The sequence below is a fragment of the Manis pentadactyla genome, chromosome 2 (assembly GCF_030020395.1).
Source record: "Manis pentadactyla isolate mManPen7 chromosome 2, mManPen7.hap1, whole genome shotgun sequence".
Taxonomy (NCBI): Eukaryota; Metazoa; Chordata; class Mammalia; order Pholidota; family Manidae; genus Manis; species Manis pentadactyla.
Genome location: NC_080020.1, coordinates 94,706,259 through 94,731,057, shown reverse-complemented (window position 1 = coordinate 94,731,057; position 24,799 = coordinate 94,706,259). Strand labels below are relative to the sequence as shown.

Below are 24,799 nucleotides of genomic sequence, written 5' to 3'. Positions count from 1 at the left end.
CATTTATGACTGGGCTTGGAGGGGCATGGGATGCTTTTTTGTAGGTGGACTAGGAAAAGTCTTTATTGTGAAGGATTATCTAGCATACTTATTGCAACCTACTGTAGGCTAATAGTACCCTCCAATCTTTGGGACAGCTGAGAAATGCTCCCAGACATTTCCAGATGTTCTCTTAAGAACACCTGCCTGTCATTTCTATCCTGTTTTTTCAGCTTCTCCCTCTCTATTGGATCCACCTATTTAGCTCAAGTCCCCACCATCTTGGAAAAAAAGTTTTCCCTTGGCCCCATTTTCCCCTCCAGCTACTGCAGAATTTGCTCCTTTCTTTCAGAACTGAATCCTTAAAGTAGTTAGCTCTTGCAAATAAAATTTGCACTCACTAATTCCTGTCACTATTTTGTGCTGCTGCCTTTTTTTTTCTCTTGAGAAAACTCGAAAGACTTCAAAGTTATGATAGATGCAAGGTGTGAGTTAAATGATATCAGAAAGATCCAGAATCAGGACTGTCATTCTGTATATGCTGGCTCCATATGGATTTGATACTACTAGAAAGAGCAGGACAATGTGCTGAGTGTGATGTTTGTTAGCATAGTGTTTTCATTCTCTGCAATGAAAGAAGATGATATGTATTATTCTGCAGGGACTTGTCCAATCAAAAAGAACTTTTAGGACATGGGAAGGATGATTGTCTGGCTCTCCTTTGTCTAGAAAGATTTGCCTTGGGAACTCAGTATTTGAAATCTGTCATATCTTTATTGCCCATGATGATTTTATTTAATAACGTCTTCAAAGAAAATAAGTATACCCCCAATTTTTTGCCAGAAGCTCAGAATTTTCAAGTTTAGCAATTCAACATTTATTCTCTTCCATTGCTAGGAAAGGATATGCCTGCATCTACAAAGGCAATGTCTTTCATCTCCTTCTACTTAATTATATTGGCGGTTTCTCTAAGTTACACTCCCTACCTGCTTTTTGGGACCACCATCCTAACATTTTACTTTATTCTTTACTTTTTCCCCTTTCGTTAAACATGAATATTCCATAGGCATTAGAAAGCCCTGAAGAAGTGGTCCAGCCTCCAGATAAAACAGTTCATTTCATTTATGATTTGGCCCAGGGTTATGAAGTCAAGGCCTAGAGTCTGAGGGCAATATTTATAGCTCTTGTGCCTAAAGGCACCAGGGCTCCTGCTTTTAGCAGAACACCCACATCCCTCAGAGGGCTGTCAGAGAGACATCTGTACAAGGGTCTGTGGTGCTACACCTAAAGAGCTCCTGCTGGTGGGCTGAGCAGACTTGCTAGGGAAGAGCTTGAGGTGGCCAGCAGAGTTCAACCAACTATGCTATTGCAGCTGGGCAAAATTGCATGTAGGCACATTGGAGAGAACGCAAAGGGCAAATCAGGCCATGTCTTACGTGAGATTAGTTGTTAGAATTAATTAATTAATAACAACATGAGAATTCACACCCTTTGAAAGTGTAGGTTTTTTTTTAACATACCAGAATGATAGCCAATTCTTTTATTTAAATTTTTAATAAAAGACCTAGTAATTTCCCCCTTTCACTTTTCTGAATTTCCCATTTTCTTTAATCAGCATCTGTTATTACATACAGTTTATTAAGTTATTTTCAAATTTGTGTATTTATCATTTTAAAAATTGGTTGATAGTCTATTTCTTTTTCAATATTGTAAAAATTAAATAACCAGAGACATCTAAGATAAAAATTGACCATAATTTTGACACTTAATCAAATTAACTCTTTGTTTATCTTCTTTGTCATTGTCTAGTACATAATCTTTTTTTCATGTTTCCTTTGTTATTGTAGAACTTTATATTTTACATTTTTATTTAAATACTATTTCATTAGTATTTAGCCTTTTTTTGTTTCAGTTGGATTTTATTAGTCTCTTAGAGCTAACCACTGTTAAAAGCCTGGGGTGTGTCCTATACTTTCTTTATGCTCAATCACATACAAACATATGAAAAGTTAAGGTTTTAATTTTGTTAATAGAATTAATCCTTTCTATATAGGTTGCTTCTATTATTGATAACACAGTGAGCTAAATCAGCAGGTAGAACTTTCGTTCTTTTAACAAATGCATAATACTAAATCGCTCTTTTAAAGTCTTCTTTTAGTTTTAAATTCTGTTTCTATAATTTGAGCCAACACAAATTAATGAAATGCCAAAGCTCCTTAAAAATTTGTGGGATTTGGACTTTGGAATATTTGATCAATTGTCTATGAGAAGTCATAGAACCAGTTTCTTGTTGTGTAGGGGTATATTTATTCTGCTCAGCAAAAAGCACTGATAGGTTCAGAAGGCCTTGAAATGTAGGGCCTACTCATCCCATTTTGCAGTGTGTCTATTGCAAACCATCTGCTGCTAGGAAGGTGTCTGAGCAGGGGCTGTAAGAGATACATCAGTATTTAGGCCTCTCCAGATTATCTGTCACCTATGCATTTTGGTATGTCTTCCATTTAAATACACTTATATAAACTGACCTGAAACCAGACTGAAATAATACCTCTTTCTGTTAAAGATCTGTGTGTTGAAAATCTTTGAGAATGCTGTGAAATAGCAGGATTTGGCGTGAGGATGTCTCTGTTTGACCTTTACTGTCGTTGCTTGGCTGTGTGACCTTTGCAGGTCTTTTTCCTTCTTTCCATTTTCAGTTCCATCAGCAGAATTGGAGGATTAGACTACCTGAGTCCTCAAAGAGCTGCTGCTTGATATAGCTGTGTGTGTGTGTGTGTGTGTGTGTGTGTGTGTGTGTGTGTGTGTGTGTGTGTGTGTGTGATTTCCTTTATACCTGTGCTTAGTCAAAGTTCCGTTTGCTTCTCATTTAGTAAGGCTCAGAATAGTGAGGGGCGATACTTGAGCTCAGTATAATACACGTAAATAAAAAGTTTGTTAGCCTGATTTTCAGTTGAGATTCCCTAAGGTTTGTGCTGCAGTTGAAGGTAAGTCTGGAGAGGGGCCCCCAGGGGCAGGAGTGCAGGTAGAATTTGAGCCATGGTTTCCAGAGGCACTGAATAATCCCAGGAGTTGGGGTGAGAATATCCTTTATTCCCCAAACATTTCTTTTCTCTGTCAGGTCCTGAAACTTGATCCCTCTTTGGAGTGTATGCTTCTGCTCATTTGTGGTGCTTCAGCATACACTATGCTGGGGACTCCACACCAGCCATGGAACCTGCACAGGAGTCGGGAAACAGCTGTAGGGGCCAGGTAAGTGCGCTGGTTTGTTTTGTAGCTATGTTGTGTGGCTTTGTGAAATGTTAAACATATGCATTTATGCCCTTTGGGATATAAAGTGGCATTTAATCATTATATCCCAAGAAGCATAATAGTTTTAATTGTGCAAAACCGCACAATATAGTTAAAAAATACAACCAAAAGCACGACCCTTACGCATATCTTGAAAGGCTGATTGCCTTCCTGAAAGGTTCCATGGCTGGTGTCGTATCTCTTGCATAGTGTTTGTGAGAGCTGTTGATCCCATCGGGGCAGCCCGCCACAGCACCTCTAGGTGCGGAGCAGTGAGTTTTCACGTGATTCTTGTGCCCAGTCTTCTTTGAGTGTATTTGGCATGGAAACGAGACTTGGCAATGTGCCCTTTAACCTTGGCTTTGGTGGCTGTCGAATGTCTGTGTTTGACAAAGTGAGTGAGTGAGTGGCAGTTCTTCAGACTGACTTAACCTTCTCGTACTTAGGACGTGGGCTGCTCACCCTTGATGCTTCTGCATAGGGGTGTGTGGGTGCACTCATGAGTGTCGGGCCACAGGGCCGCGGCCTGATTATTCCCACTTGAGTAGTGGCTGACGCAGCTTTCTGCATTGTGGGCACAGATCTGTCGAGCAGGCCGCAGCGGACAGTGTTCACACGGGCCATTGAGGCATGCGACCTGCACTGGCAGGACCGCCACCTGCAGCGCATCGTCAGCAGCACCCGCTATGCCGACTGCTGCCCCCACGGCGGTGCGGATGCCGATGCTGATGGCTCCCTGTTCGACGCCCGCGGGTGGCCCCTCTGGCATGGTGAGTGGCACACCGACCGCTGCACTTTCTTTGCATAGCGTTTCCTGGAGGGAGGTGGAGAGTTGGGGGACTCAGCAGGAGATGAGTGAATGCTTGGCAATAGGAGGTCAGATCCAAGTGCACAAATGGTTTCTTGGGTCTTTTAGTAGTATTTTGGTAAAACGTCTTACTGTTAAACCCTGCTTTGTAGACATATCTGACAATGGCAACCTTTCCCGCCTAACTTTGTGTTGCAGAACATGTCCCAACAGCTTGTGCAAGAGTGGATGCCTTACGTTCTCACGGGTACCCCAGAGAAGCACTGAGACTAGCAATAGCTATTGTTAACACGTTAAGACGACAACAACAGAAACAGTTGGAAATGTTTCGAACTCAAAAAAAAGGTGAATGTGAAGGAGTTTATTTCCATTGGAATGAGATTCATGGTGGCATAACTTGGTTTTGTGCTCTTCGGGGGAGTGGCTTTTAAAATTACAGTGATGGGGATGACTTTCCTCACCACTCACTTGAAATACTTAACAGCTGATCTGTGAGAAATTTAGACATTTTTTTTTCCTGGTTGATTATTGTAAAAAATAAGGTTCTTAAAAAATGTCTTAGGTTAGTTAATTTTTCATTGTTTGAGTAACTATTTAGTATGTCTGAATTATCTAAAATGCAAGTTAGCCAAGTATCTTATTTTGTGAAAGTGCAATTTAGTTTTAACATGAAAGGCCCTGGGCATGGACTGCCTCTGATTGAATCCTAGCAGCAATTCCCTGCTCGGAGACTTCTGTGATTTACTCCCCTCATCTGTAGAGTAGAGCTGAGTAGAGGACCTATCTCTCAGTTGTTTGATGATATTAAACTACTTTATTCCTGTAAAGCACTTAAAACAGGTCTGGCATAGTGCATAAGCACTCTGAAACTTAAGTCTGCATAAGCAGTAATAATTTGGACATCAGGACGTGTTATTTGTTTATAGTGATCAGAACACAACTCCTGGATTTTTCAAATTCTGTTAATAAACATTTGATGGGCAGTCAGCTGACAGGACACATTAAACTTCTCTTTATGTCAGTGTACTAGCAGTCTTTTAAGTTTTAAGTAAACATTACAGAATAATAATAATTACAGAGAGTTGTATTACATGCATAAAGAAAAGGAAATACATATGCTTTTTCTGATTAATCAATACACTTATTCCTTCTATTGGTATATAATCTTTTTATGTTTCTTCAGTTAGGTTTGTTTTGTGTTCTCTCTGGAATTTTATTTCTTATTTAGAGAGATAGTTTTAGTTGCTGGGGGTTTTTTGGCCTATGTTTTTGTTTTTAATTCTTGTATGATTATACACACACCTAGGGTATAGCTAAAAATTCTCAAAAGTTGTTGAAATAGGCTGGAGTTTGGAGCACGTATGTTTGTTGTAACTTTATCCTCTATATTGGAAGTGTAAATACTAATTAATATTATCATTTATATGATGAAAGAAAATTCCAAAGTTACAATCTGAACCAAAGAAAAGACAGAGCTCAGATGGTACTGGAGTGTAGTAGCCCTGATGATCATTGCTTTCTGTTATGTATATGAAAGCCAAGACCTTTCCAAGGAGTGTTTGCAAAATATGTTGTTGGCCCTTTGGAAACTTTTTCTGAAATCTCCCTTCCCCCAAACATGAACAATCTATGGCCAAAAGATATTTACTTCTGAAAAGTGTAAAGGATAATCGTACTCAGGCTAATCAAGAGAGTGAATCACTTTTAAAAATCATATTATAAGCTTTACTAAGAAATGCTTTTAAAATGAGTATAATAAAAATGTTGCAGTAGTATCTAAGAAATGCATAGTGTAAAAAATAGTTTGTGTAGGTAAGTTAGACTACATGTTAAGTTCAATTCCTTTAATCTTTGAGACTATGACTTCTCTCAGACCATTTCCCTTTTATCTTGTGAGCAGTGAAAACTTTTATTTCAGTTATTCTTAAGTAATACTGGAATTACATATCTATACCTGTGTATTAGCCTACTTTGTTTTGTTTGTCCTTATTTAAAGGATAAGTTTTTCATAGCTGTTAAAATTCCAAATTGCTGTAAGTTATTTTTTCATGTGGTCAAGTTTAGTAAATGAGATATCTTGTACATTTTCAATACTCTTTAGCATGGTACGTCAGCTTTTATTGTTAATTGAGATATAATTGACATATAACATCATATTAGTTTCAGGTATACAACATAATGATTCAATATTTATATATTTTGAAATGATCACCCCAATAAGTCTAGTTATTATCTATTACCATACATACTTAAAAAAAATTTTTTTTCTTGTGATGAGAACTTTTAAGATTTACTCTCTTATTTGGGAGCTTTCAAATATGCAATGCAGGTTGTATGATACATTCTCATGACTTCTTTTGCAACTACAAGTTTTACCTTTTCACCCTTTCACCCATTACCACCTCCCTACCACCCATCTCTGGCCACCACCAGTTTGCTCTCTGTATCTGGGAGCTCAGATTTTGTTTTTAGATTCCACATACAGGTATGGTCATATGGTATTTGTCTTTCTCTGTCTTACCTAAATAGTTTCAAAGACAATTAAAGGAATTGAACTTAGCATGTAGTCTAACTTACCTACACAAACTATTTTTTACACTATTCATTTCTTAGGTAAGCTTTGCTCAGCTTCTTAATTCTGATAAAAGCTGTATATACCTTTTTAAATTAATTTCTCCCATTTCTGTGGGGTTTTTTCCCACTAATTTTGTGTGATAAGAAAGAAGAAATAATTTGTAAAATTTTATTCTCAGTTTCCATCACTTAACAATAGATTCATTTGTATAAGCACAACACTTTCTTCCCTACACCATATATATTTTTTCATATATATATGTGTGTATATAGATAGATATAGGTATGTGTATCTAGAATATATATATGTACACACACACATGTATATACATACAAACTAGTCCCCCATCAAACATATGTATTGGGTTGTTCCCAAGAGTGTACGGGCCCATGTCTCCTTTGTCACACTGGTTATGTATATAAAAGCCAGTGACAGAAACCACAGGGAAAGACCTTTCCAAGAAATCTAGAACCTGACTTGTATAAACTATAATGCATAGTGCCAAGCCATGCTTCATATTTATGTAGTGATAGTTGGTAGTCCAAAGCCAGAAGACTTCTCTAAGAATATTGGATTCATAGAATGACTCTTTAGCTATTTATAAGACACATTTTTTCCTATATATTTTATATTGTATATTAGATTTTATTGTATTGTCTTTTAAGAAGATGCTACCATTATTTATTACTTTAGCAAACACTTAGATGGAAAATACTGCGTTATTTATGACAATAGAATATATCTTTAAATATCTGCATCTTTTTTCTCAGCACTCTAATTTAGGAGCTTGAAAGTGCTAACATTCTGTGGAGAAAATGAAAAGGATATGTGTGTCATCCAAATTATGTTTTCATCTGCTGTAGTTTCCCTTTGTGGCAAAGGTCCTCTCTTAAATGGCTTACATATCTTCTGTAAGGAAGACTTTCATAAGATGATAGGGGAGTAATTTAATAATATTCATAGGGGAGTCTGTGTCTGACCCAGCCTACAGCTGCCCTCCAGTCTCCAATTTAGATGGTCCAGTAAACTCTAATTCTGAGGATATCCTCTTAGTCTGGTTGTGGAGTTATCCAGTGATACTTCCAAGGAGACCTCCTAGTCCTGACCCTGGGGGAAGTGAGGGTGGTTGTCCCTAGCTTCTCAGGTGGGGATTTGGGACTCATTTTTCCTCACACAACACAATTTAATAGTGTAAAGTAGTAATGGTTGCCCATGATCCTGGATACCTGACTTAAATAGATGTCTGTGAGCTGTCCTGGAAAGTTACTACCATTTATATTAATTTGCAGGTGAACTTTTAGAACTCAAAATGATTCACAAGTTGGGGCTTAAATGTGTACCTTTGTTTTTTAATTAAAGAGGAATTTCCAACTGAATTTCAGTACTGATTTGTCAGGATGTCACCATTAAATGGTAAAGCCTCTCTTCTCTCTGTGCCTCTCCATCTCCCAATCTTCATTTCTTACACAGAGCTACCCCATAAAAGCATGACCTCGATAACCAATCTGGAAGGCTGGGTTGGACATCCCCTGGACCCTGTGGGCACTCTTTTCAGCAGCCTTATGGAAGCCTGCCGCATTGATGAGGAAGGTTTTTCTGGGTTCTCAGATTTTACAGGTAAAACTATTGGTATTTGTCTTGTGCTTTTCCCCCCCTTAATCCTGAATGGCATTGGTCATTGTTTTTCTTCAGTTTGTTTTTATGATACAGTTGATACATGGTTAGCAGGAGAGCAAGGAAAGGGGTGCTCTCTTGCTTTTCAGGAAGGCTTCTTAAAAACAGAAATTTGGGGCTGACAGTTGGCAGTATGTGTCAAGAACCTTAGAAATATTTATTCTCCTCTAGTCAGTGATTCAGTATCTAAGAGTTTATCTACATTTGTAACTTTTTCAGCATGAAGATATAAAATAAGAATGTGTATCGTAGCATTTACAACTAGAAATTTAGCTGCTTTTTAAATTTATCTTTGCATTAAAAGTGACTTGTCACTTAATTATTTGGCTCTACTTTAAGAGAGTATTAAATGCATTAGAACTGTTTTAGAGCAGTGTTTTGAGGTTTCACATTGGCCTTTTGAGACTTAAGAAACAATCCCTAAAATAACCGCCCAAGGGCAGTAGGCAGAGGTGTGGGGGGCAGAGGGCTGTACCTTTACTGCTCCCATGGGTGGGGAAGGGAGCTCAGCAGGTCAGTTATCGTGCCCATGCACAGTGGTTCCTGTAGTGAGGGGTTGCCTGTATGGATTGTGGGTGACCCAAGCTATTAGAAGGGTGAAATCTATGATTCTGAATTCACTCTGCTTGGAAGTTTGATGGTTGAATTTAAGATTTCTAATAGAAACACCTTAACAGAGATAAGAGAATGTTCAAATAATCATTCCTTTTAACTGATGATCATAACTGATGACTTTTGATAACAGAAAGGACCTTGAAATTGGGTTACATATGTTCTTTGCTGTTTTCACTATAAATTCCCACATGATAAAAGTATGAAACTATTTTTCTGCCACACTTTTAAAATTTGGTACTATTGCAGTCGTTGTGTAAATTTACTCTTGTCTAATTAAAATTTTCTTTCACTCTTAAGTATTAAGTATTCCTTCTTAGATTTATAGTTTTCTTTGCTGATTCATTTTCAGTGGGAGATCTACCCCTAAAACATACATGGTCATTCATGGCCATTTAAAAATGATATTGGAAAACTATGCACTTTAACCTAAGAAACATGTTTTCTGGCCTTCTTGGAGTTAAGTCAATAATTCATTTAACAGAACTGGATAAAATAAATATTTGTACCTATCAGAGTACCTGCAAAAGTGGTTTCTGAACTCTGATTTCATTTGTGACATTTTACAGAGAATATGGGACAGTGCAAGTCGACGGAATACCAGCATCTACCTGCACACAAATTCTTAGAAGAAGGGGAATCCTATTTAACACTAGCTGTGGAAGTGGCCCTGATAGGGCTGGGACAGCAGCGTATCATGCCTGATGGGCTATATACTCAAGAGAAGGTTTGCCGGAATGAGGAGCAGCTCATTTCCAAGCTTCAGGAAATTGAATTGGATGACACACTGGTGAAAATTTTTCGCAAGCAAGCAGTCTTCCTATTAGAAGGTAATTGGACAAAGAAGTTTTCCAACTTGCTTAGCCAGTTTTGTTTAGGCATTAAGTTTTCTTATGTTGGGAATACTTTTTGAATGCACATTCCTGGTGTGTATGGTCACTGAGTGTTGGCATGTTTTCACTATCCAAAAAATAGTATCACTTAATAAAAAGTGTAGATGTTCAGATTTGTGTCATTGATTCAGGTGGTTATGTAGGACAGCCTGTTAGAAATAGTCCCATTTAATGCCACAACTTTGAAAAGGACCTTTTGTACTTAGGCTGTATTGTTCCTGAGATAAATGCAAGTTTGATATTTAGTGGGTTATTGCTGGTAGCCATGTTCCTATTTGCTTGATCAGTTAAGTACTAAAATGGAAATTGATTGGCATTCCTCAGAATTATTGGCTGTTACATGATGTGTGGGTTTTGAATATGCTATTCACATGCTCTAACAAAGGACTGAAGACTGCAGGAATGAATTTCCCCACCAATTTAGGCATAGACCCACCAATTTAAAACTTGCATAGACTGTAAAGCAAAGTCTAATCTTGTTTTATAAGGTCAAGAGCTAAAGGGTCGCACAACTTTTGGCTGGCATTATTTAAAAAAATTTTTTTTATTCCTCAAAAAGCATGAGTGTAATGGTATAGTAGCCTAATCTTTTGCACAAGTTTAGATGCTGTCTAATTTATAAAATTGCTTCTCTCTCTCAAGTGCATGTATATTGTTATCATGGGATTCTGTATGATTGATAGGTTCATGAAATATGGTATCTTCATCTTATATTCAGAACTGTCACAAAAGAGGAAGGGATTTAGAGAAAATAATATTTCAAACCTCTTTAATTTGTGCCAAGCTAAAGATCTATTTGAAAGAAAATTTTTTCTTCAAATACATTATACATTTATGTGTTTTCGAAATGCATTTTGAAGAGAAAATGTTTTTCTTAATGACATTCTTCAATTTGGTGAGAATTCCTAATATTAATTTTTTGAAGAGCTCTCCTGAATTTGTTTTTTCTTCTAAAGATGAAAACCTCTCTTGGCAAGTTTCAAGTGATTTTGATCTTAACTGTTTGTTTAGTTTCCTCCCATATAATTCCTTTTAATGTAAGCAGTATCATTCACCACAAACTTTTTTTATGCTCTCACTGGCTCTTAGTAACTGACTTTAGTTTTCCATTATACTGAAGGGTAGGAAGGAATTAAGCATGTTATCAGCTTCTCAGAGTTGATAGTGTCTGATACCTGTTTATCAGTTACCTTTCCAAATGTCCCCATGTTCATTACTCATGAATGTTTTTTTAACTGACTTAACCTTTGATGAGTGCATCCCTCTCCATTAAGTATTTTTCTGAGAGCTGTGCCTGGTAAGGAGTGCTGACTCACCCCAGCCTCCTCTCCTTTTCCCAGCCTGCTGGGCTCCCAGAGTGGGTGGTGCAAACAGGAAGCAATCCAGGGGGAAGCCAAAACCATTTCTATAAATCCAGAAGATAAGCACTCCATAATTGAGTTAACTGCACTGGGGCCCAAGTTCTTCATGTGTTTATTTACACTCTGAATTTCAGGAGCAAATTAGTTAGACAGACGCAGGTCTCTGAAAAAGAGGAAGCGGTAACCTTGTATTGTTGCTGAGTGTTTATCACTTCTGGGCATAATAATGGCATATTGGATCCCTTGGCATATTGGTAAAGCACTTCTTGGAAACTTAGTACCAAATTTCAGTTTCTCATTACTTGGTACCCTGGAGTTCAGGGGTTACACTGATTATTAATCCACAGATAATTTTGTGACACCTGAATGAATGCTTTGCTTGTTGAGAAATGTCATAAAGTGTTGATTATGCATATTGGCTTTCTCTGCATAGTACAAGAAGGTAACTTGATGGTTTAAGGGAAATATTAGAAGGAAATTGAGAAATGAAGAAGATGAATAATCCACAAGTTTGCTATAATTAGTCCTTAAGTAAGTAGAGTCACTTAGTGTCTAGCTCAGGCTGCCATAACAGAATACAACAGACTGGGTGGCTTAAACAACAGAAATTTATTTCTCACAGTTCTGGAGGCTGGAAAGTCCAAGGTCAAAGCTGGCCTGTGGGGTTTCTGGTGAGGGCTCTTCTTGGCTTATAGGTAGCTTCTCCCTGGGCCCTCACAAGGCAGAGAGAGAAAGAGCTCTCTGATGTTTCTTCTTACAGGGACACTAATCCTGTTGGATCTTTCCCACCCTGTGACCTCATTAAACTTCATTACCTCCGTAAAGGGCTTATCTCCAAGTATGTCACACGGGAAGTTGGGGATCCAGCATATGCATTCGAGTGGGCAATACATTCCATCCATCATCATCATGTAAATAATTTGGCCTCATTTTATGAACTAAAGGTGGAACTATACTGCTAGTTTTGAAGATTATAAGATAACTAAAACATTTTTAAATGTCTCAAACACAAGAAAAAAATTAATAGATTTGGTAAAATTGGAAATACAAAATGAATTTTTAGTTTACCTAGATTTAAAAAAAACTGTTAGTATAAGATTTTCAAAGTAATGAACAATTCAAAAATGCTGACCAAAAAATGAAACAATGAAATTTTAAAATACTTTATGTTAAAATCTAGAATGTATCACGCTCCTGCCCAGAGTCCAAATCAGTAACTCTTCTTGCTTTCTTCTGACCTGCATTTCTTGCATTCTAAACTCTTGCCAGACCGAGTTTTCTTGTGGAAAACAAGTGAGTTCTGTCCTTTGAGCAGTGGTGTCATAGTTCATAATTCTAGAAATCATGAGACAGATGTTACCCAAAGGTGACATGGAAACTAATATATTAAACACTTTACAGTAACTAAAACAAAGTACTTACGTGGAAAGTAGTTTAACCACTGTGGTTTCCTTTCAAAATTTATTTTAAAATTCTGTATCGCCCTTCTTAGGGCAACATTCAGAGAGCACACAGGAGAAATCAATTCTGCCACCATGCCTGTCATAACTTACCTAAGAAATGAATTTTGACAGCTTAAATGTAATTTAGCCTTTAAAACTTGTCTTTTGGAGCCCAGAAAGGGGAAGATTTCCAATTTATTTTTTTTCTTTTGCCTATGGGAAGTATCAAATGGGTTCCTAACTTTTATTATTAATCACTTCCTGAGAATTAATATCTATCCTTATTAGAAAACAATGTCTGAAGTCTTTGTATTGGGATTTATAGTTCAGAGTCCTTCCCTGAGACAGAGCACTCTTTACTGGAAAACTGGCTTGTCTGTGCCCCTAAGACTGAATGGTCTAGCGGCAGCTTCTAAATCCAAGCTGCAGTGTCATTTGTACATTTGAAAATTGGATGCTTAGATGTCATATATTGAATTTAGTGAAGTTTTATGTGTTAGAGGATTTCTCTGAAGCGGTTACAATGTGAAAAAGCTCTGCCCCTTAGTTGTGTGACTTATTTTAGCTGTGGTACAGTTGGGGTATCGTTTGTAAAGAGAATTTGACATTGAGTACTATACCTGTAGAATCATTTTTGACTAAGAATTGTATTCCTTTCTACTATGTCACTTAGGTGACATTCTTAACTAGATTATCTTGTATATAACTTTACATAAAAAATTTAAAATACACTTTACAAGAAGTCTTAGTTCCTTTCTTAGGAATGTAAATTGTTCATGCTCTCTTCCCACAGCCGGCCCATATAGTGGTTTAGGTGAAATAATCCATCGGGAGAGTGTTCCAATGCACACATTTGCCAAGTATCTCTTCACCTGTCTCCTACCTCACGATGCTGAGCTGGCATACAAGATTGCACTGAGAGCGATGCGGTACGTACTCATGGCCCGCCGGGCAGACGCCAACAACTCCCCCCTGGGAAACAGCTCTTCACCGGCTTCTCGTCGCTCGTGTTCCTGTAGCCGGCAGAAAAGCTGAGGAAGCTCTCTTGATGCTTCTTGGGGTGCTGTGGTGGGTGGGTGTCGGCTAGTTGGGCTTCATCGTAAAGCAGGGGAAGAAGCAGATGCTTGGTGGCTGTCATGCTCATGCTCGTGGTGGCTTCTTCCTACTTCGTCTTGAAGCTAGATTTTGAGGGTAGTGAACTATTTCAGGCCACATTAAATCACAAGGCAACAACAGTTGAAACCTTCCTAGAGCTTTGTTTTGAAAGAACTAGATTTTGAAAAAGTGGTGGTAAATAATAAGTATACTAGACTGAACGTGACCACTCATTCCCTTTGCACCTGCACTGTCAGAGTGCAGAAGGGCTGGCATGTCATGGGAACACCAGAGAAGGCGGTGTTAGGTGGTGTTAGGGGCATCAGTGTCCCTCTTCGGGGCCTTCCAGGATGTGCTTGCCTCAGCTCGACTTCTTTCATTTCCCGCTTGGTCCCTCTTTTCAGTAATAACAATTAGAATATGTTGTTGTCTTCTACTGACCTTTCTGTTTTCACTTTTTTAAAGTCAATTCACCAAATTATTTTTATCTCAAATTTGTTCTACATGAATATTTTTTAATGAATTGAAGATTGTATTTTCAATCTTATATGTTGTCTGTTGAACTTCAAGGACCTGAAAGGAATAGCCACCTTTCTTAAAACATGAACTTTCTCCTTTTTCCTTTTATTAAAAATTAAAACACTCCTACATCAAAGTATAAATTAGACCCATTACAGTCACCTAAAGACGTATACACCAAAAACCTTGAGGTGCTGGTGAATAGTTTAATCCGACAGAAGCTTTTCATCAAAGATTCTGTGTCTGCAACCAGTCTAGTGGATTCAAAAACAAATCCTTGCCTTTATGAGTGCAGCTTTTATCTCTGGAGTCCTCTGTGTTATGCAGTGGTAGGGTATCTGTGTGTGTGTGTGTGTACGTCGGTGTGTACTGAGGCTGACATCCTTTAATTTGACATGTTTTCCTTGGCAACATGAAATCTCATTAATTTGTCAGAGAAACCTTATAAGTTCTCTCTTGTCTATTTTTAAAATACCAAAAAAAATAAATTAATAACTAAACATAAGCAAAAGTCCTCCACCAAATTATTTCATACCACTTGGTTTGTATTTTAAAGCACAGTTTTATAAATTCCTTTTCCCATTTTTGGAAGCTAAAATGGAAGTTGTCAGACGAAGACAGATGCTCAGCTCTATACTTAACCCAAATCCTAAGAATTCTGCTCCTGTTGTAAAGGGAAGGGTGCTAATGTTACGATGCCACCAGATGCTGTTGCCTCAACCACTGTAAAGCCTAGGGATAAGATAGCAAAGGCTTCTCTGGGGTTCCAGCTTATGTGAAGGTATTTGTCAAGTGGAAAGGCTTGCTTTTCTAACACTCAGAAACTCACTTATGTTCCCCTTGGTTGCTGCCAAGCAGTTTGTTCCTGGGAGATACTAGCAGGACATGTGGGGAATTGTTTTCCACCTCGTCTTCCTGCCACGCAGCCAAAGGACTGCTGTGGGAGGGAGGCAGCATGGTCTGCAGGAGCGTCTCAAGGCAGCTAGAGGAGCAGGAAGGAAAAGAGGCATGTAGCTTACTTCTTGGTCCTCCTGGAAGGTCCTCTTCAGCTTGCATTTCCTCATCTTCCCAAAGAAGTTGACTAGTTTGCACTACAGCAGTTCTGGAAAGATCTGCTTGTGAATACAGGGACATTCTGGGCTTTTAAGAAAGCTAAATTAGCAACCCACCAAAATTCTTATTACTTCATTACCTGCCTCACCACTCTCTAATGCTAACTCTCTTTGTCCCTAGATGAAAGGAAAAGAGTGAGGCATGTGGCTTACCAGAGCGCTGACTGCTCATGAGTGGGGCCCCGAGGCTGGTGTCACCTCCTGACCCTGCTCTCCTCTTAGTCCCCAGCTCTTACTCCACAGCCCCTGACACTGGTGTACACGAGTGAAAGTCTGCTTTGATGATTGTAAAGGAATTACTGCAGTTGGAGCTGCTCTGCTATCTCTTTGTTTCTTATATTTAAAGAGATCACTAAGCGTGTGTGCTTTGTTTTCAATAATTGTTCCTTATTTGTCAACATGTTCTTAATCAAAGATAGATTGATTGAAATTGGAAGTCACACTGCATTTATGCAAGACTGCCAAGGGACAACAAATACATGGATTATTTGCATTCATCATCTCTGGTATGATAGATAGAACATAGTCTGACTACAAATGCCTGGAGTAATAAGGGACCAATTCTGCAGAAAGGATGAATTTATGGAAAGGAAGTCATTTTATTATACTTCCCAACTCATTTTATGTTTTAATAAGTTAAGCTTATTCGTCTTAGCTATTGACTGATCCCTGACTGTCAGTCTTAAATATTCACTTCATTGTCAGTTTCTGTTGAATTTTATTTTTTAATAAGTGGTAATGTTAAAAAATTTTAAAGTAGGCAAAGACCAGGACTTGTGTTTTAAACCTCTTCATTGTTACATATCTTAATTTCCTTAAATACTACAATTTTCTGAATGATGCTTAAGAAAAGAAATCTCTTAGGTTTGGGTGACAAGCAGTAATGAGCTGACTTTGGTGTCTAGACAGCAGAGTGTAGCTGTACCAGCTCTTCCTGTACCAAGGACCTGAATGGTTTCTCCCAGCATCTACCCATCCCTCTGGCTTCTGGCCAGTCCCATGGCCAAGGCGATGGGCGAGTAATAGGAGCCAACTGCCCTGTCTTCTCATTACAGGTTACTGGTATTGGAATCTACTGCTCCAGCGGGAGACCTTACCCGCCCACACCACATTGCAGCAGTTGTTCCCAACCGATACCCTCGCTGGTTCACTCTGAGTCACATAGAATCCCAGCAGTGCGAGTTGGCTTCCACCATGCTGACTGCAGCCAAAGGTATTCGGTTGTCCTGAGGCCTCATGATTTTGTTAAATTGCCTTTATTTTTTTAAGGGTCATGTTTTCTATTGAATTCTCAATAGTGGTGCTATGTCACATTGTAAGGGATCCTTTTTTTTTCACGTATTAGCTTATGAGGCAAAACAGGCGCTACTCATTTGAGCCTGGCATTTCCTTCATTTAACTGCATCATTAAACTTGCTGCTGGCAGAGTCCAGATTCCATTACCATGCCATGTAAACAGTGGTGAGATTGAGAAGCAGATTAAAAAGTTTGGTTACATTTTTTTTCTCTCTCAAACATTCACCAAAAATATGTTAACTAGGAACTAGGATTGCTCTTTGCTACCTCATGCTGGTTCTGCTTGATACACACTTTGAGTCCCTGAGTGAATATGTCTCAGTGGATGTTCTTTGTGAAGCTGAGATTCATAGGCGTTTGGAGTTACTCTGGGACACTTAGCTGTAACATCTGTGCCATCTGTGAACATTTCAGGTAAACTAACTTGTGCTTTATGTTTTGTTTGTTTTCTTTTTTCCTTCTCTTTGTGTGTGTGTGTGTGTGATTTTTTGTTTGTTTTTTTTTGTTTTGTTTTGCTTTGCTTTGCTTTGGTTTTCCCTTGTTCATTGCAGGCGATGTTCGGAGGCTGGAAACAGTACTAGAATCCATCCAGAAAAACATTCACTCCTCATCCCACATCTTCAAGCTTGCCCAAGATGCATTTAAAATAGCAACTCTCATGGACAGTTTGCCAGACATCACTCTTTTGAAAGTGTCTCTGGAGCTGGGCCTGCAGGTACATGACTCGTGGTCTTTCCTGGTGCACCAAGGTCTGCTAAATAAAGGTGCCATCATAGGGTTGTTACTGTTCATTTGTTTGGATGTTTTCAGTGCAACTGAATGACTCTTTGGTGCACAAAAACTTCAAAAGAGCACGTGCTTCAGAGCTGTGGTCCTTCCCAGCCAGCCAGGCTGTCATACAGGTAGAGGGCTGGATGTTTAGAAGCCCTGTTTGTGTGTCCTTCAGTAAAATCATTTTCTGAATCATAGCCTTAACAGCACTATTTCTCCTTTTAATGAATGGAGAATTATTATTTCTAGTAAGAGACTTAAATAAAGCTATCGTGTATAATAAAGATTCAGTTGTTAGGGTTACATTTTTAGAGGAAGTATGAATTTTTATTCGTGTTTGCATTTTTTAATAGATGAGAAGTTCTAACTCCTTTTTCATACCCTGAGAAAAACGAGGTAAGGGAGGAGTGATTGGCCCAGGGTCCAGTTTCAGCTCTCAGCAAGCCTGCTTGGAAGTAATACTAAGGACTTTGTGAGTTAGTTGTGCAGATAGATGTTTGCTTCTCTAGGTCTCTGAAAAGTTTACTGTATAAACCAGGAACTGAAAAGTTGGTATTTCTGTTTTTCAGGGATTCTCTATTAACATTTGTTTTCCCCATAAAAAGCAGTGAATTAATTATTGTCTTCTAATTACCTGAAGTATGGCGAATAGAATGCCTTGATTAGATGATTAATCTTTTGTAAGGAGAATGGATTCTCCTTACAGTTATTAATAAAGTTTCAAGAATTGGGTTACAGGAAAATACACTTAAACCGTTTTATGTATAGTATTGTATAAGCAGAGGGTATAGGAGATTGCATTTAAACTGTACAATGGCATTTTAAAAGTCTCTCTTTAAAATTAAATTCTTGATACTTGGCTTATTTCTGTTACCACTTGCCTCTTAAAGGTGTGATGCAGAAAGACCCATTGACATGAGCTTTTATTTGGAATTCCAGCAGATTTTTTTGGATAAATGGCAGATTACTTTCTGCCTCATTCTTTTTAGGACCCAGTTGGGAATCTCACAGGGTCTTTCCAGGGCTTTAGGAGTTTGATGTCCCTAGATGTTCTGAATCTTAAAGAATGGGGAAAGCAGGAAGAGATGGATAATTTTATCTTAGGAGCTCTTACTAGAAAGTGAAAAACAAAATCAGATCACTAATGACGCCAAACATGATTTCTTTCCATGACCCTGCGGGTATCTTTATAATCGCCAGGAAGAACAGCCAGAGATTGAAAGAATAACTAAAGTTATTACTTTAAATACCTTTTGGCAACTGAAGGATTCTAGTTGGAATTAGTTCACAAGGAGCCTCAGGAATCTAGAACCATAGTCAAAGCTGAGGAGGAGGAGAGAGTGTGGACTGTGTCTAGGGCTCCAGTCCAGCCCTCTGATCTCACGGATGAGAAAAGCAGCTGGTTGATTGACTTGTCTAGGATGCCGCATCTGGTCAGTTGGCCCACCACAAGTAGAACATGGACTTCCTGCCTCCCAGATGGCGGGGGGCAAGGCCAGCTCAGGGAGCCATGGGCAAATCCAAATTCATTGGATTTATAAATGAATTTGGCTCTCCATCCTCTAAATATGGCTAAATACAGCTCTCCATCTTCCTGGTCAGTAGGGGATATGCCTAGTAGTTCATACCTTGGGAAATATTTTTTTCTTTTTCCATTGACTTAGGATAATCTTCTGAAACATTTTGTTATCCTGTCTTTATAGGTTATGCGAATGACACTGTCAACCTTAAATTGGCGACGGCGAGAGATGGTGAGGTGGCTGGTAACATGTGCTACTGAAGTGGGTGAGTAAACCCTGGAGGAGGAGCTTTCCCACATGCCTCATGGCTGGACTTCACCCATCATTTACAAACACAAGAACATGTTCCCTCTTTGACCTTGACTTCTCCAAGGCTCCTGCCCCTAGCTCCCTCCCACAACCGCCACCTCCAACCCTCAGTTATACACACTTGAATTGTTCTTCTTCCAAACGATCACGTGTGGGACTCCAAACTCTTGTTTCTACTGAGTACATACTTTTTATTCAGTTGTTCTGCCACTCTTAAGGTGCTCATAAAAAGTTTTTGTGATAATCAGATTTACAGTTTATATTAAAGAGTTCCAGAGTAAATCCTTGGTAGGATGGAAACAATGTTTGAAATGAACATAAGACGGGGTTGTGGCTCAGTCCATTTTAGTGAAAATCATGTAAAGTTATCTAGTTGTACTAGGGTTTTTCTTTATTATCTGTGGGCATATGTCATGGTATCCAGCAGAGAAATGACCACTGGGTATGAAGGTGAGCTTTCAGGTGTGTGAGAAATTGAACAAGTCTTAAGATCCCCTGGTTGCCCATAAGCTACAGTTCGTGATACCATCAGCCCACTATTTCCCTTCTGCAGCCTTAAATCAGTACTAAAGAGAACTGTACATTCCCGGCAGGACTGCCAACACAAGACAAAATGGTGGCTGTTTAAGGTAAATGTTGGTTAAACTATCTTTGTTTCTTCCTGTTTGCATCAAAAAAGAATATACACCTCTTGCTCAGCAGACATTGCCACCTCAGTGTTTAGATAACTGGCATAGCAGATACTACAAAATCATTCTTCTTGTTATTTTTCTTTTATTCATCTCTAATGGTTTGCTATTTTGGACAAAAGTAAATTGGTTCCCATATAACAATTTTATTATTAGATTATTGAAGCCTTAATGAGCAATCAAAGGTAATGCCAGTTGAAGAACTACCACACAACTCCCCTACTCCTCCAAGTGTTCACCTAATTTCTCTGAGATTTAGTACCTGTCCTTTAAGTCACTCACAGTTAGGATTTTCTTACAGCTGAGGCTCCTTGTGTATTTAAATGGTTGTCTTAAAGGCCTGGTAGGCCATTTCCAGCAGCTGAGTCATCTATCAGTCTGCTTTTTGTTGACTTTTTTTCTCCTGATTATGGGTCACATTTTCATGCTGGTTTGTGTGTCTTTTAATCAGTTTGTATTTTATGTACTTTAAACTTACACACATACACATACACTACATAAAAACTCCCTTTTTTGCTGAGGGTTGTAATTTTTCTAACTCAAGTTCTGTAGTGGGTAACTGACAGGAGGCCCTGGTGAACCAGAACTCATTAGCAAAAAGCCATTTTCGGAAATGGCAAGCAGCACAGTGCAGATACCAGCTACTGAGGATGCTCATGCTGCTCTCAGGCAGTTTACTGAATAACAGTCTATCATGATCTTATTCTAAAAGGTCACTCCCAGGCACATTACCTGACAGGACTTTGTGGCCTAGCTTCTGTCCTGTGATGTGAGCATTGGTTGTAAAGTGGTAACGGGCAAGACTCCAGGCAGCCTCCTCGTCAGTAATGGAGCTGCTCTGTGTTCCTTGCAGGTGTTTATGCCCTGGACAGCATCATGCAGAGCTGGTTTACACTCTTTACTCCCACTGAGGCCACAAGTATAGTTGCAACTACTGTGATGTCTAACAGCACCATTGTCCGTCTCCACCTGGACTGCCACCAGCAGGAAAAGCTGGCCAGCAGTGCCCGGACACTCGCATTGCAGTGTGCCATGAAGGACCCTCAGAACTGTGCCCTCTCTGCGCTGACCCTGTGTGAAAAGGATCACATAGCTTTTGAGACGGCATACCAAATTGTCCTTGATGCTGCTACAACCGGCATGAGCTACACCCAGCTCTTTACAATAGCACGGTACATGGAGCACCGCGGGTACCCCATGAGGGCCTACAAGCTGGCCACCCTGGCCATGACCCATCTCAACCTGAGCTACAATCAGGACACACACCCTGCCATTAACGACGTTTTGTGGGCCTGTGCGCTCAGCCACTCCCTTGGTAAAAATGAGCTTGCAGCTATAATACCTCTGGTGGTCAAAAGTGTCAAGTGTGCAACGGTACTGTCAGACATTTTGCGCAGATGCACTCTGACCACCCCTGGCATGGTGGGACTTCATGGAAGGAGGAACTCTGGTAAGCTCATGTCACTGGACAAAGCCCCCTTGAGGCAACTCTTGGATGCCACGATTGGGGCCTACATTAACACCACGCACTCACGACTCACGCACATCAGTCCTCGGCACTACAGCGAATTTATTGAGTTCCTCAGCAAGGCCCGAGAGACCTTCTTAATGGCGCATGATGGACACATTCAGTTTACACAGTTTATTGACAACCTGAAACAAATTTACAAAGGCAAAAAGAAACTGATGATGTTGGTTCGGGAGAGGTTTGGCTGATAGGACTTGGATGAGTGGGGTGGGGGGTGGGGGTGGGCGGGGTGGTTTGTTTTTACTTGAGCCTGCCTTTGTACCCTTTTTAACTTAAAGAACAGAGCCACACCGGTATTATATGTGTATAGTTATATTGCGTTCGCAGACTAAATTGTCATGTTGTGAAAGTTTGTGTGTTTTTAATTTTTTTCCCTTTTCTTTCTTTCCTTTTATTTTATTGCCTTTTTTTATTTTGATTTTTTGGTTTTGTATGAGAGAGAGGTTAAAAGGGTTTGGTTTACACTGAGTATATGTTGTCTAGTGGCAAAAGTCCACATAGCTCTCCTGTTTTCTGTATACGTTCACAGCCTCAAAAAAAATAATTGAAATGGCTTTAAAAACCAAACAAAACACCTCCATCCTGTGATAAGTACCTCGAATGGATTCAGCTTTACTCCTTTGTAACTCATCTTTACATTTTCAGCATATTTAAACAGACCAACAAAATGAAGTACTAATAGTTAAAAGGCTGACCCACGTGGCTTTGCAGTGCTGTTCGTCCAGAAGCATGGCACACGACGCTTGTGCATGTGGAAACTTAGCGACTGTCAACATACATTCTCAGGGATTTATCCAAAAAAATTAAAAAAAGAATGAGAGCATTTATTGTACTGTATATATATTATAGTATATGTCTGAATATTGAAAATATAACATTAACTAATTTATAAAAAATATTCTATGTAATGCAAAATACTTGAAGCTGCAGTAGCTTGGTTTTAAAGAAAAACAAAAAAACTGAGAGAAAACCTATTAGAAGGACTAAAAGTGCGCCTTGCTTCAGGGTTGGCTCAGGCGGTGAACTTCATGCTGGGCGTCTGTGCAGAGCCACCTTATGGATTGCACGGCTGGACTGAGATCTACTGGGAGAAGTTATATATGTGTATATATGTATACACCTCATGTGTACATATATATATGTATACACACAGACACACACACACACCACCAACAACAACCACTACACCACACATGCTTGAAACAGGCACTAGAAAAAGAGGGACAACAAGATACACAGCCAGAGCAACAAGCCTTAGCATTAGGAATATACAGTATGCCGGAATTGGGGTTCGTGCCTCCTAGCCTAGGAAACTTAAAAGAATATCCTTTTGACACACAACGCAAAATGTTTTCCAAAACAATTGACATATGATACATTACGCCTTTGCAGTGAGCTAATAATAAGCTAACCTTTGTGCACAAATAACATATATATATTATATATCTATTCTGCATAGGTATTTGACTTTGTGCAGGACAGAAAGTTGTGTAGGTATGACTGTTCTACTTTTCAGTTTCCTTTCTTTTTTTAAAAAATATATTTTATTTTCTCTAGAATTACTCAAAACAAAAGCAGCCTTCTATCTTGCCTTGTCTTAATGCTTTAAAATAACCAAACTGGAGATCTAACTACCAAACTGTTCATTATATTAATAAATACCAACTTTGGTTACAGTATAGTGTCTTTACTTTAGCTGATGGTTCTGTAACCTTGTGCTTTTTAAAGCAGTTTTTATGTTTTGGTGCAAAAGTTGTCCAGTGTCTCTTGTTCCCTTCATTAGAGAACATGCTAGAGGTATGTTTGTAGGTATTTTTGTTTAGAGGAACTATTTCATGCGCTCCATTTTATTTATTATAATAGGTAAAAAGAAAAAAAAAAGGTTGTACTTCATCACCCATGTAAACATGCTCATGAAGTTGAAAGTAATTAAGATTTGATACACTGATATCAATTTATTTATGTAACTAAATCACTGTTTTATAAACTTGTTAATGATCAACAATTTTTGTTTTAATTAAAATTAGTTTTTTGAAAGTTGATTCTGCCTCCTTTATGGTATATGTCTTGTTACACTTGAATTTGGTGATTATAGATCTAAGTTATACCATATCTCCAAGAGTTTAATACTACATTCATTCATCCAGTAAATACTTATGTACTGTTATCTAGACCCTGGAGATAGAATGAACAAAACCAGATACTGGGTCTCACTGTCTAGTGAAGAAGACAGACAGAAATCAGATCATGACAAAAATAAAATATGGGACAGAATAGCTAGTTTTTCCTCAGTCTGTATACTTGGTCATTCCTCCCTATTTAATAAGCTATAATCTAAGATGCTCAATATATTTAATAAATGCTAAGTTTTTGAGAGGTTTTCTGTGTGTGTGGTTTAAAAGGAAATTGCATTATAAAGGGGTAAATGTTACATACACATAGACATCAGTCCCACCCCATCTCCATCAAAGATCTATATGCAAATATGTTTGTGATGTGTATGTGATAAAAAACATCATACAGGTTACTGTCTTTGCTGTGTTTAAGTGTCCAGCTCAGTAGCATTGAGTATACTTACATGTTTACCAGAACTGTCTCATCCTGCAGAACTGAACTAGACCCATTAAACAGCCTCCATTTGCCCCCATCCCCCAAACCTTGGGCACCACTGCTCTACTTCCTATTTCCATGAATTTGAGTATCTTGGAGACCACATACAAATGAAATGATAGAGCGTTTGTCCCTCAGCGATTGGCTTATTTCACTTAGCATAGTGTCTTCAAGGTACATCCATGTTATGGCATGTGACAGGCTTTCATTTTTAAAGCTGCATAGGATCCCGTTGTATGTATCTACACGCTGTGTTTATTCAGCCATCGATGGACATTTGGGTTGCTTCCACCTCTTGGCTAATGTGAACATGGATGTACAAATACCTCTGACACTCTGCTTTCAATTCTTGTGGCTATATGTACCCAGAAGTGAGATTGACAAATGTTTTTAAAGATACAATTTTCAGAATATTTAGAATATTTTAAAATTATTCTTTGACATCCTGTCTTGGCAGTAGATTCCAAATGCTAAGAGGTTAAGTCAATAGGTAGAAGTTAAGAGTCCATGGTGACATTTTAAAATCCCATTAATAGCTAGAAATAAAAATTAAAACTATGAAATGGCATGAGGGTTGGTTCTTTTTTGCAAGTTTATTTTTAGTGTTTTGAAAGTCGATGCTCCCTAATAGTAAATATAAATTCATGTGGGTCTTAAAACTCTGGGACGTCTCATAATGAAGTGGACTTATTAAACATCAGGAGGAGTAGCAGCAAAG

At 38.7% G+C, this 24,799-nt stretch overlaps 1 protein-coding gene across 1 annotated transcript in view; it reads left to right on the top strand.

The window, feature by feature from the left end:
* Window positions 1-23,513, top strand: part of ZSWIM6 (zinc finger SWIM-type containing 6) — a 198,233-nt gene extending 174,720 nt beyond the window's left edge. Inside the window, exons 6-14 of the mRNA XM_057494931.1 lie at window positions 3,849-4,037; window positions 4,274-4,420; window positions 8,121-8,267; window positions 9,506-9,766; window positions 13,426-13,561; window positions 16,414-16,571; window positions 17,206-17,369; window positions 19,129-19,210; window positions 20,797-23,513. Coding sequence (XP_057350914.1) covers window positions 3,849-4,037; window positions 4,274-4,420; window positions 8,121-8,267; window positions 9,506-9,766; window positions 13,426-13,561; window positions 16,414-16,571; window positions 17,206-17,369; window positions 19,129-19,210; window positions 20,797-21,659 — 2,147 coding nt within the window. The 3' untranslated portion in view covers window positions 21,660-23,513. The remainder of the gene's footprint in view (window positions 1-3,848; window positions 4,038-4,273; window positions 4,421-8,120; window positions 8,268-9,505; window positions 9,767-13,425; window positions 13,562-16,413; window positions 16,572-17,205; window positions 17,370-19,128; window positions 19,211-20,796) is intronic.
* Window positions 23,514-24,799: the final 1,286 nt, after the last annotated feature.